Genomic DNA, 13,644 nt, shown 5'->3' on the forward strand with positions numbered 1-13,644 from the left:
GGCTAGTATAGTGATGCATTTGATCTACACACTTTAGTGTAAAATAACCAGGTACAAAATGTTAGATTTTCTATCTCAACAGCAGCAAATACCTGTGTAAAATGGACATTATTTTTCTCAAAATCGGACTCTGTCCATTTCCTGAATTAACGTTACCACTGTGGTTAGGTTGCTTGTTTTTGATGGGCAGAGTTGCAGTTGTGATGAGGGAAAGGAGTTCTTGCATTGGTTAGGTGGCCAGGCAAGTTATAAAGGGCTCATTCCTGCTCCAGAAAGGGAAGCAGGTCATCCCCAGTTCCTGTAACCAGATCATCTCCACTCCCTGGAACTGGATCATTCTCGCTCCCTGTAACTGGGGGTGAATCATCTCTATTCCCTGAAACTGGGGGCCAATCATCCCCACACCCCGCTGAAGGAAGGAAGTCACTGTCAAGCTCTCTGCCACCTGCAACTCTAGACTTGATTGTCCCCACCAGACCTTCAAAGGATCTGAATGTGGCTGACTTCTTCATGTCTCCAAGCTTTTTGCAGATGGCCGAGCCCATGGTGGACAGTGCAGCTGACGTCTTTTGTTTCATGTAGGCGTTGGAGACCTGAATCTCGTGCCAGCTCTTGGACAGATTCTGCTTCAGCCCCACCAAGGCTGTGAGGCCCAGCTTCCTCTGGAGCTCCACGCAGTGTCTTTCTTTGGCTGCCAGCGCATGGCGTAGGGTTACAATTTCAGCTTCCAATTTAGCAAGCTCGGACTTGAGCTTTTTTTGCTCAGCCTCTCTGAGATCCTCTGGTTTGGTAGGTGGATGGGGTTCATACGCGCCTGCAGAGGTCTCTGTCATGGCGTCTGTCATGGGCTGACAAAGATCTTCGTTAACAGAGTCCAAGTCCAATTCTAGGTAGAGAGAGTCGAACTCATGGCTAGTGGAGAAATAATCTTGGCCAGGAGAGTAGAAATCTAGGTCTGCGCGGTCAGACTCTCGGGGGGTAGGGTGGGACTTTAGGCTGGAGGGATCCATATCTTGGTGGGTGGAATGGACGTCTCCACCCGCGCATGGAAGACCTAGAGCGCAGAGTGGACGGCCAGACCCGCGGGGTCCACTTCCGGGTGACAGGTGAGGGGTGAGGGGGGCGGGGCTGAGGAGGCTCATGGAGACGGGACTTCCGGCTGGAGAAAACTGCAGTAGAACCCAGGCTCAGCCCTTTACGCCTCCCACACTCGTAGTGGTGTTTCGACATCGGGGCAAGCCTGTGACGTAGCAGTGCGGAGATTATTATTGGAGAGGATAGGTGCTTTCCCTCCTGCTACAGTAAGTGGCAGGTTCTGGCCTTCTAACCAAGTCTAAGTCCCCTTGTGTACCACACCAGCCATTTTCAAACCATTGAAAATCAATTGTACTGACAGAAATTTATGAAAAAGCCCAATACATAAATAAAAACTGCCCCCAAGTGGGGCAGGGAGTCACTCCTGGCCTCATATCCTACCTATTTTCCCCTACTAGGTTCCCCAAGTGACCCCGAGAAACTCCTAGCACCACTTATAAAGTGGATCTGAAGTCTCCTCAGAACTCTTAAGCCCAGTAGTGACTAACATGCTCCCATGGCATGAAGTATCAACAGTGTCAGAGGCTTGGGATAGCAGAATTCAGAAAGTGAGTCTGACCAGTCACAATTGTCTGTTGTTTTGGAGGGGAGAAGGAGTAAATCTATAATAGTTGAGCCAAACTTAAGCTTAATAAATAACCACATACTATTGTACAGTGAGAATTTAGGAGAGAAGAAATAAGACATATGCAAATGGATAGTGCGTGGGTTTTTAATACTGCAGTTGCATCTTCTTTCTTTTTGAAGCGTTCACTCACATTTCTTAAAGTGTCTGCCCACAGACATGGTTATCAGTTGAGGAAGGTGGTCTGCACAGTAAAGTAGAAATAGTTGGATAAGGTCTGTCAGGATGTCAACCCACCATATTCCCCTATTTCTAATTTCAGAGCTAATTTATACAGAGGAAAAATCAGTACTTCAATCCAGTGAGGGCAGGTGGTCAAGTATCCCATAGCTGGCTATTGATTCCCAAGGAATGGCTTTGAGTAAGTCTTAGATTCTAGTGATTTTGTTGGATACTGTGGTAGTTCTTGCAAACATTAACTTGTGGAACATGATATGATTCTCAGCAAATTGCAGCAATTTGCCATACTCATGCCTATGTATCTATAATAAAGCATCTAACCAACTTCAACCCTTCTTTGGGTTTATATTTAACAATTCTTTCACATAATTGAATAGTATTTAGTGTCTTGTCCTGATTGTTCCTCCCTAGATTAAAAAGTGCGAATTGTTCTTGGAACAATGAAAACATTGGAATTGGAAACATGAAGGGATTTGACTATGTGAATAGAGGCCTGAAAAGGGCAGCCAGGACTGCCTAAAAACTATTTTGTTCCAGAGAGTGGACTCTTCCTCCATTGCTTGCAGAAACATGAGTGGTTTTAGGAATGCTCTGACTTCTGAACCAGAACTCCTCTTTCATGAGGATGAAGGGTAAAGAACCTCCTGGATTAAGCTAAATTACATGGAACATACATTATCTATTCAAAGTTGAGATTCTAAATCTAGATTTGAACTTGCACTTGACTATCCTTCTCTGAATTATTTTAGCCATCAACTCCACTGTCTAATTTCTTGTTTCTATGCTTCCTCATCTTTCAATTCAGAGTATGAAATCTTTTGTTAAACTTTGATTCTTGTAGGTAATGATTTCCCTCGTAGCAAAATTAACCTGACCTCTCTCAGCAACTTTGCTTCCAGATGCCAAATCAAAACATAGCCTCTGGAAGGGTGCTTCCCATCTAGCAATGTTCTGAGTAGACCTGGAAAAATAAGTAACACAATGGAGCAATCCATTTTATTAGGCTTATATATCCTATCTAATGAAGAGGGAATATGCTAATTGACCATCACTCCATCACAAAGATGGCTGCACCCACAGCTGAGGCCAAGTTCCCTTAAGGAGCCTTAACGAGCAACCAGCAGGGACCTGAGGCTACACTCTCCCCTGCCCCCATGGGGCTTGACAGGGGACCTCAGGCTGTGCCCCCCACCCAGCAGGGCTTGACAGGGGACCTCGGGCTGTGCCTCCCACTCTGGCGTCAGGCTGGGGACCTCAGGCCGCACCCCCCACCCCGGCACCAGGTCGCACGCCCCAGCACCGGGCCAGGGGACCTGAGGCTGCGCCCCCATGCCTGGCGGGGCTTGACAGGGGATCTCAAGGTGCACCCCCAGTGCTGGGTCAGGGGAACTCAGGCTGTGCCCCCCGTTTTGGCACCGGGTCAGGGGACCTGAGGCTACGCCCCCTGCCCGGTGGGGCTTGACAAGGGTGGAGCTGGCCGGGTCTGGATCTAGCCCAATTGCAGGGGGTGGGGGCAGCCGGGTCTGGGTCTCACACAATTTTGAGGCGCATGTGGGTGGGCGGGGACTTGACTCTGGGTCCCCCTTTTATTTATTTTTAAATTTTTTAATATATATTTTATTGATTTTTTACAGAGAGGGAGAGGGATAGAGAGTTAGAAACATCGATGAGAGAGAAACATCGATCAGCTGCCTCATGCACACCTCCTACTGGGGGATGTGCCCACAACCAAGGTATGTGCCGTTGACTGGAATCAAACCTGGGACCTTTCAGTCCACAGGCTGACGCTCTATCCACTGAGCCAAACCGGTTTCGGCTGGGTCCCCCTTTTAATGTGGATGAATTTCGTGCACCGGGCCACTAGTAACTGCATAAAAAAGAACAGTATTTTAAAATATAGACCTATCAAATGAAATTTCATTTAATTTATAGTGATTTTAACCAATTACTTGAATAAATTATTTTTTTAATTTTTGTCAAAACAAGGCCACCGAAAATTAGGTTGCTTCTCTCCTCCCAAAAATGGGAGAGAGGATGAATAAACTACTTTTTTAGTTTATTAAATAGTAAATTATCAAACCATTGCCCCATGGTTTTAGAATTTCACATCTCTAGAGTAGATAATGAAATAATCTATATTACATAGAAAGGCTCATAAAATTAGTCATCTGAAATGGGAAGCTTTTTGCTGCTATTTTGGCACTAAAAACAGCCAAGAAAATTGACTCAGCAACCTATGAAGAAAGAGCTTGAGAATTGTTTTTAATTCTACAATGGTTTGCTATCTTTTGTTTCCAAGGAAAATATTATTGACCCATTTTTAGTAAAAAGTGAATTTTGAATTATTTCTCTAGTAAGGTTGATGGATTCAATACCAATCCTTTTCAAACATAAAGGTAAATGGTACAACAAAATGGTTTTTTTAATCTTAATTTTTAGAAGCCTGTATGATATGTTTTATAAATAAGTTATTGAAACTTGAATTAAAAGAACAAAGCCATACCCTTTATTAGGTCTGGGTTGTTTGGGGAAGAAAGAAGTGAGATTGTAGTAATTGATATTAGATCTAGAAATGAATAGGGATTTGTATCAGTGCCAACAGGTTTAAACATTGACATCTTTTGTTATAAAAGATCAATATGGTGCTTCCTGATTACATTGATTTATAAAATAACCCACATTAGTGGTTCCAGCTGCTTCTAAAGAACTGACAGCCCTGGCCAGGTAGCTCAGTTGGTTAGACTAGTGTTAACCTGATATGCCAAGGTTGTGGTTTTGATCCCCAATCGGGACACATTCAAGAATCAACCGATGAATGGAAAACAAATCCATGTTTTTTTCTCTTTTTCTTCCTCTCTCTCCTCCCCCCCCTTTCTCCCCACCCCTTTCTTCCTCTCCCCATTCCTTTCTCTCTCTAAAATGAGTTAAAAAAAGAAAAAGAATTGACAATTTACCCTGCAGTCCAGTCATTTGCACTGCTAGATTTAACTACAGTGAGTTCTCTAGGGCTTTATCTCTGTTATTACAGAACTATTACCATAAACATTTTGTTCATTTTAGCTGAATACTAGGAAAAATGTTTAAATATTTAATTGAGCCTGAAAACAAGTAATATAGTTGAAACTCTAATCCAGTCAGAATGTTTTAAGAGTAGGAGGAGAAAATTGGTAGTTGGGCTTTTCTTGTGGAAAGTCAGAATATTATATTTGATTTTTATTTTCACTACAATCTCATATCATAGCCCAGCTCCATCAAAAATATATGCAGTGAGTCACCTCCCATAGATATCCTTCAATATGAACTGGAATATTTGTAGCAGTTTACAGCTACTAATAGAAAATTCATGTTTTTTTTGAAGATTATGACCATTTTGATAGGTTTGCAAGTGTTATTGCTAGCAAACCTCATATTTTAGTAATTAAGTTGATCTTCGTTTAGTACCAGGATGACATTTTCTTGCAGCATTCCTCTTACATGGATCAATTAGCGTGTGTTTTTTTTAAAATGATTAGGTATATTATAGAATAGGATTTTTCTCTCTGAAGCCCAAACATACTATCAGGATATTAAATTGGAGCTTAATACTGTTATTCACTCTCTTTGGTGGTGTATATAATTGTGGTAGGAGTCCCCATGGGAATCAATTTAAATTCAAAATCCAGTTGAATCTGAAGAATTAGTGTCCCCCCTGCCCCCAAGTGTTCATTTACATGAGTTGATACGTACAGGATGAAGGGGTTTGTAATTTTGTGTGTACAGATCCTCAGAGGTAGAAGAAGAGGAATGACAGGGAGATGAAGACATGGAGAGGGGGGAAAGGAAAATTATCAAAAGATGTACAACTTCTCTAGATTAAAAATGAAGATTCTTCTTATTGGAAACATGATGGGCTGTATATATAAATGCCTGCAAAGGGTTGTAAGGGCTCCTTAAACACTGTGTTTTGTTCTAGAAGAATGGACTTTTCCTTTGATGCTTGCAAAAAAGCTAGTGGTTCCAGAAATTCTCTCAGACTGAATCAGAAACTGCTCTTAAAACTGAAGATGAAGTACAAGGAAGCCCATGAACTACATATTAAAGCCCCTGGGCTCTATTTAGGACAATATGGACAAACTTTAGGGGAAATTTCACAATGGAAGTTGTTCTTATTCCCTTTTTTCATTTGGATGAGGAAAGTGGGGGAGAACTTCCTAGAAGTCTTGATCTTTTTACATTTTGGAGGATAGCATGTTGGAAGATAAGTCCTAGTGGCAATAGTGGAGAATCACCTAAGAGAAGAAAGTAGACAAAGCTGGTACATGAGCCAGAAAAGACTTGATCAGTTATGTGCTGATGGATGTAGGTCATCTGTGTTCTGTCAAGGAACGTAGGGCTTAGCTTGTTTCTCTAGTCAGGATCTAGAAATTCAGAGGGTGCCTTAAAAGGGAGCAGTGGATTGCAAAAAGACAAGATTGAAACTTGCTTTTCACTATCACGCTCCTCTCTGACACTTCCTGAATTACATGCAATTTCAACAAAGACTAGACTGTTGCTAACATGTCTGCAGGGGACCCAGATTACTTGACCTTTAACCAAGCAGAAAAATTTAGCAGGAAAATTTATCTGGAGAATGTTTAGATTTTGAGTAGTGGTAGATACACCCTTTCTCAAGTGACTGGGCACAAAGTGGAGACATCTACAGAGAGTTGTAGAGCAGAAGCACATGGAAGGGCTGGCCTGAGCATAGAGGACTCCCAGAAGTAACTGGGGAGACTTGAAGGTGGAGTATTAAATCCTGAAGCTTGACACTGAAGATTTAGAACCAGCAAAATGTGGGGGCCAAAGCAATTTAACTCTGCAGAGGTCTGGGGAAAATCATACTATAATAGAAAATTCATGTTTTTTTCAAGGTTACGACCATTGTGGTATTTTGCTGTAACACAAAAAACCTGAGGCCTGAACTGGTTGCATAGCTATTCTTGTTTAAAACTGTCATGCCTGCTATAGCGACAGCACAATTAGTTTATTTCCTCAATTCTGAGACATAATCAATTGTAAGACATCTTTTTAATAAAAGGTTTCTAGGAGGAAAACCTATACCAAATTGTACATTGATTTTAAGATGTAATCCTAATTTTAAAAGCATTAAAATTTCACATAATAAGCATTTAAGAATTGAAGAAACACTGTAGTAATGCAGAAAACTACAAACAGTAATGACTGCTTGATTCTTCTACTGGAATTCAGAATGGACTGTAGAGTTTCCTCTTTCCTTTCTGAATGAAAAGACAGAAGGAAATTAGCATTTATTAAATATCTTCTATAATAAAAATAATGGAAATGTCTAATGTTTATTGACTGCTTATCATGTGCCATGAATTGGTCTAAGTGCTTTCACATTTTATTTTATTTAACCCTCATAATATTCCTGAAAGGTAGGTATTAGAAATACTGTTACCCTCTGTGAGACTCAATTTCCCTATTTTTGAAGATTAGGAAACCAAGATGCATAAAGAATAACTTGTCTGAGGTCACATAGTTGTTAAGTAAAAAACTTAGGAGATTAATCTATAAACTCAGGGCTACTTAGGTTGTTTTTTATAAAACACATGTTTAGCTCTTTCTTAAAACTGAAATAAATCATGTGTACAAAAGTATATATGTACCTTTAAAAATTATAAATGTAAATAACTAGGAACTCACCACTCAAGTTAGAAATAATTCCCATGTTTTTGAAATTCGCTGCATGTCCTTCTCTTTCTATACCCCCAGTTAACCTCTACTCCAAATTTTGGGGAGATCATTTCTTCTCTTCTTTGTAAGTTTTTAACACCTACCGTGTTTCCCTGAAAATAAGACATCCTCCGAAAATAAGACCTACTTACAGGTTTCCTTCTGAGTAAAATATAAGGCATCCCCCGAAAATAAGGCCCCCAGGCTCTGTCTCAGAATGAAAATTAATTTACCGTAAACTGGTCGCTAGGGCCGCCCCGACTGGCGTCTAGCAACCAGTGACATTATGCGGAGTCCTGACGTCACTGCTGTGTGGAGCGGAGTGGAGGTCGGAGTGAGCGGTGAGCGCAGGGCGGGAGAGAGGAGGAGACTTTCGCAGATGCGTGTAGAAGAACAGGAGGATTAGAGCGGACGGGATGCGGCGAAGGTGGTGAGTGCTGGTCTGTCTCTGGTGACACTACCTGATGCTCGCGGCCGCCTTCATGATGACTGAAGGTTCTCAGTCAGTGGCAGACCCTGCTCCAGCCCAGATCCAGGCCCCAGCAAGCCCAGTGACAGTCCCCAGGCAGGCCCCAGGGGGTAAATGTCTGATAAAGGGGTAGGGGGGATGTCTGGTGAAGGTGTTCAGTGGCACAGGGGTGGGGGGAGGGGGATCACTTAAAATGACACAGGAGGATCAGAGGGGGCAATCAAAATGACACAGGAGGATCAAAAGGGGTTACTAAAATGGTAATCCCCCCTCTGATTCTCCTGTGCCATTTTGATTCCCCCCTCTGATCCCCCCTGTGTCATTTTGAGTGATCCCCCTCCCCCCACCTTGATACCCCAATTCCTTTTTTTTTACCCCTAGAAATGAGCGCAAAAAGAAAAAGCTACTCCATGGAGTACAAGAAAGGAATCGTGGAAGACTCTTGGGGCCAAAATCTTACTGCTTTCTGCAAAGAGAAGATGTTGAGGATCCGATTGGTCCAAAAATGGCGAGCAGAGTATGGTAACCTCATTGAACAAGTGGACAAGGGAAATGCTAAAAAGCGCAAGTGTGGATCAGGTCGGCAACCATTATTTTCCGAGCTGGAAGACCTGATCTGTGAATGGGTTGTTGACAGGAGAGCAAAGGCTTTGGTTGTGAATAGGGCTCAGATTCAAGAATTTGCCCTTGCAATGGCACCACAGTTTGACATAGCCCCCGAAAACTTCAAAGCATCACAACACTGGCTGGAAAATTTCCTTCAGCGAAGTGAACTGTCTTTAAGAAGATCTACAACATTGTTTAGGTTGGAAGATACTCAAGTTATTAAGTGAGCACTTGCATTCAAGTCCTTTATTGATGATGCTGACTTCTCTAAATACAATCTTTCCAACATGATTGCTATGGATGAAACTGCAGTGTTTATGGGCCAATCATCTCAAACAACAATTGAATGGCGGGGTGCCTCCTTAGCGTACATTCCCTCCACTGCTTACGAAAGTGCACGTGTTTCCTGTATTTTGGCAATTCGTCTGGATGGCACTAAAATCCCACCTTTAATCATTTCTAAGGGCAAGAAGGAAAAGATTGAACGTGTTTTGGGCGATTTTATTCTTGAAACTGAAAAAGCCTGGGCCACACAAGCAGTTATAAGGAAGTGGGTCGATTTAATGCTGCCGCTTGTTATGCGAGGGAGCCAAAGAGGTCTGCTAGTCTGGGATGCAGCCAGCACTCACCGCGCTAAAGACATGAAGACATTTCTTCACGAAAGAAAAATAGATCAGATAATGATTCCTGCAGGAATGACGGCCTATCTCCAGACTCTTGATATTGCAATAAACAAGCCATTCAAAGACAGTTTGCGCATGGAAATTAATGACTACATTGAAAATAGAATGGAGAGAAATCAGCGTGGAAACTTTGTGAAACCTAAACTGCAAGAAGTTGTGACTTGGGTGAAGAATTCATGGGAGAAAATCACTGACAGTTGCATTGCAAATGCACTGCGAGCAGGCTACCTTGACAAGAAGTACTCATTTAAAGACAGTGCTATTGCTAAACATGAGAGATTTGGTCCACTGATTCTGAAAGAAATGGAGTCACAAGAAATTCACCAGGAAATTCAGGAATTGGATTGTTATGATGATGTTCCAGAATATGATGACATGATTGTCATTGAATAAATGAGTAAATTCTTGATACTATAGGATTCACAGTTTGTCTGGTTTGTATTGACAACTACCGTACTACCGTACCGTATACAGGTAATAAATTTCCTTTATTTTCATTTAACAATAAATGTGTACCGTATTCTTCTTCATGGAAAAATAAGACATCTCCTGAAAATAAGACCTAGCGTGTCTTTGGGGCAAAAATTAATATAAGACACTGTCTTATTTTCAAGGAAACATGGTATGTATGTATCTATAAATAATGCATTGTTTAGTTTTGCCTGTTTTGGGACTTATTTATTTATTCATTTTAATTTAGGTATAATTGACATATAACATGTTAATTTCAGGTGAAATAATTCAATATATTTGTATAATTATGAAATGATCACCATAATAAGTCTAGTTAACATCTATCGCCGTTTTAAAAAATATATTTTTATTGATTTGAAGAGGAAGGGAGACGGAGAGAAAGATAGAAACATCAATGATGAGAGAGAATCATTGATTGGCTGCCTCCTGCATGTCTCCTACTGGGGATCAAGCCCACAACTTGGGCATGTGCCCTGATTGGGAATTGAACCATGACCTCCTGGTTCATAGGTTGACGCTCAACCACTGAGCCGCTGGCTGGGCTGGGGCTTCTTCTTGAGCTAACAAAGAGGGTTCCCTCCTATTATTTCAGGATTTAGTCAGAGTTGGTTTTTCAAAGTCTAATATATTACTGAATAAAATCCCATGTTGTACTTGGTGCCTGGAAAGACTGTATAAAAGGTCTGTTTTGTATAGTAGTAACTGTAATGAACAGGAAACATGGAAATGCCACTTAGAATTGTCAGTACCGAACTTTTTTTTTTTTTTTTTTAAATATATTTTATTGATTTTTTACAGAGAGGAAGAGAGAGGGATAGAAAGTTAGAAACATCGATGAGAGAGAGACATCGATCAGCTGCCTCCTGCACACCCCCCACTGGGGATGTGCCCGCAACCCAGGTACATGCCCTTGGCCGGAATCGAACCTGGGACCCTTTAGTCCGCAGGCCGACGCTCTATCCACTGAGCCAAACCAGTTAGGGCAGTACCGAACTTTTAAAATGTCCTTAAAGTGAAGGTAGGGCACACATCACATCCTTATTGATAAAGAAAGAGATGGATAAATTCATATTATTTTCATTTGCCTTCAGGACTTTTGGCTAGATTCCAGAAGACTTTCTCCAAGATCAACAAGATAAAATTTATCCTCTTTGCCTAGAGCCGTGGTCGGCAAACTGCGGCTCGCGAGTCACATGTGGCTCTTTAGCCCCTTGAGTGTGGCTCTTCCACAAAATACCACGGCCTGGGCGAGTCTATTTTGAAGAAGTGGCGTTAGAAGAAGTTTACGCTTAAAAAATTTGGCTCTCAAAAGAAATTTCAATCGTTGTACTGTTGATATTTGGCTCTGTTGACTATGAGTTTGCCGACCTCTGGCCTAGAGTACCATAAGTCCTCTGGCATGGGAAAGAAAACCTCTTGTTTGGTTTCCTCTTTGTGTTTTTCTGACATCAGCTGCTATTCTGTTCAACATCTCACCAATAAATACCTCAAGGGATGGGTGGTGATGGGAAGTAAAAATCAAATTACTTCGTTACATACTTTATACAAAAAAATCCTTACCGGAGAATAGGTTTATTGATTTTCACAGAGGGAGGAAGAGAGAAAGAGAAACAGCAATTGGTTACCTCTCATACATGCCCCCTACTGGGGATCAAATTCACATCCTAGGTATGTGCCCTAACCAGGAATTGAACCCATAACCTTTTGGTGTATAGGACGATGCTCCAACCAACTGAGCCATCCAGCCAGGACCTTTGTTACATACTTTAAAAAAAAAATAAACTTTTGATTTTAACCAGTTAACTCCATGATATTTTGAATTTAATTATAAAAGATCTGCCCCTTGTGTTTATAGATGCTTATGGTGTTCAAATGGTTAAATATCCTATCTAATAAAGAGAGAATATGCAAATTGACCATCACACCATCACAAAGATGGCGGCACCCATAGCCACAAGATGGCAGCACCCAGTCCCCTTAGCCCTGCTGGAGTCCCCATTCCTTTCAGCCCCACGGGGGAGGGTGGTTTGGCAGGTGCGCAGTGCAGCCGGACCCACCCTCAGGCAGGTCCAGTCGCTCCTTGTGCCTGTCGCCGGAGTCCCACAGTCCTTTCAGCCCAGCCGGGGTGGTGAGGAGGAAAGTGGCAGGCGCACAATGCGGCTGGACCTGCCCTCAGCCACCCAGCCACCCAGGGCCGGCCCGAGGTGCAGGCAAGCCTTGGATGGCTGCTGCCCAGCTGCCTAGGGCCGCCTGAGGCTCAGGTAACCAGGGCTGGCCGGGCTGAGGGACCCCCCCTTCAGTGCATGAACTTTTCATGCACTGGGCCTCTAGTCTTATTATATTTTGTATTTTATATTTAAAATCCAGGAAGCATAGCATGCCTATTATATTCTCTTTCCCCTCTACTTCCCCCACAGGCCCGTATCTCCTAAACTTCAAGGGACTCCACAAGACTCACAACCAGGGGACCAGTGGGCAGTGGCAGCTCATCCCAGGCTAATCCCCTGAATCTGTCTTTGAGGAACTCTTTTTTCTGACTTATCAGAAAGTCAAAGCAGCCCAGCCTAGACTCTCCTGTTGCCTCTTCTATGCCCTTCTTTGTGTTTCACTGTCCTAATTGTGTTTTTGTTGTGGTCAGTAAATTCTTGCTTGCTTTTCTAAATAACTAACTAACTAAATTAATTAATTAAATAAAACTAGAGGCCCGGTGCACGAAATTCGTGCACCGGGGGGGGGGTGTCCCTCAGCCCAGCCTGCACCCACTCCAATCTGGGACCCCTTGAGGGATGCCTGGCTGTCCATCCTGGGATCGGGCCTAAATGGGCAGCTGGACATCCCTCTCACAATCCAGGACTGCTGGCTCCCAACTGCTCGCCTGCTTGCCTTCCTGATTGCCCCTAACCACTTCTGCCTGCCAGCCTGATCACCCCCTAACCACTCCCCTGCCAGCCTGATTGATGCCTAACTGCTCCCCTGCCAGCCTGTTTGCTCCTAACTGCCTTCCCCTGCAGGTCTGGTCACCCCTAACTGCCCTCCCCTGCAGGCCTGGTACCCCCCCAACTGCCCTTCCCTGCAAACCCAGTCACCCCCAACTTCCCTCCTCTGCTGGCTGGGTCACCCCTAACTGCTCTCCCCAGCAGGCTTGATTGCCCCCAACTGCCCTCCCTTGCAGGCCTGGTTCCTCCCAACTGCCCTCCCCTGCTGGCCATCTTGTGGTGGCCATCTTGTGTCCACATGGGGGCAGGATCTTTGACCACATGGGGGCAACCATCTTGTGTGTTGGAGTGATGGTCAATCTGCATATTACTCTTTTATTAGATAGGATAGAGGCCTGGTGCACAGGTGGGTGCCAGCTGGTTTGCCCTGAAGGGTGTCCCAGATAAGGGTGGGGGTTCCCTTGGGGTGTGGGGTGGCCTGGGTGAGGGTCCTGTGGTGTTTTTCAGGCCAGCCACGCCCCCTGGCGACCCAAGCAGAGGCCCTGGGATCTGGAATTTATCTTCTAAAATTGAAACTTTGTAGCCTTGAGTGGAGCCAAGCCTTCTGCTCGCTCCATGGCGGCAGCCATTGCTGTTGGGACTTATGTATCTTCTTTAATTGAAACTTTGCAGCCTTAAGTGGAGGCCAGAGAAGGCCAGGGCTGTAGAAGCTTGGCTTCCCCCATTGCCGCAGACAACCCTAGCCTCCTGCTCTCTTCAGCTCCGTGGCTGCCACCATTTCTGTTGGGCTTTATCTTCTATAATTGAAACTTTGTAGCATTGAGTGGAGGCCTGGGCCGGCAAGGGCAGGCGGAAAGCTTGGCT

General features: G+C 43.5%; 1 protein-coding gene across 1 annotated transcript; it reads right to left on the reverse strand.

The window, feature by feature from the left end:
- Nucleotides 1-257: 257 nt before the first annotated feature.
- Nucleotides 258-1,010, reverse strand: TPD52L3 (TPD52 like 3; the record flags this gene model as incomplete). The annotated part of the gene is made up of 1 exon (XM_080668296.1): nt 258-1,010. The coding sequence occupies one exon, from the start codon at nt 1,008-1,010 to the stop codon at nt 258-260; it is 753 nt and encodes a 250-aa protein (XP_080524422.1).
- Nucleotides 1,011-13,644: the final 12,634 nt, after the last annotated feature.

Source organism: Plecotus auritus (assembly GCF_963455305.1).
Source record: "Plecotus auritus genome assembly, chromosome: 5".
Lineage (NCBI taxonomy): Eukaryota > Metazoa > Chordata > Mammalia > Chiroptera > Vespertilionidae > Plecotus > Plecotus auritus.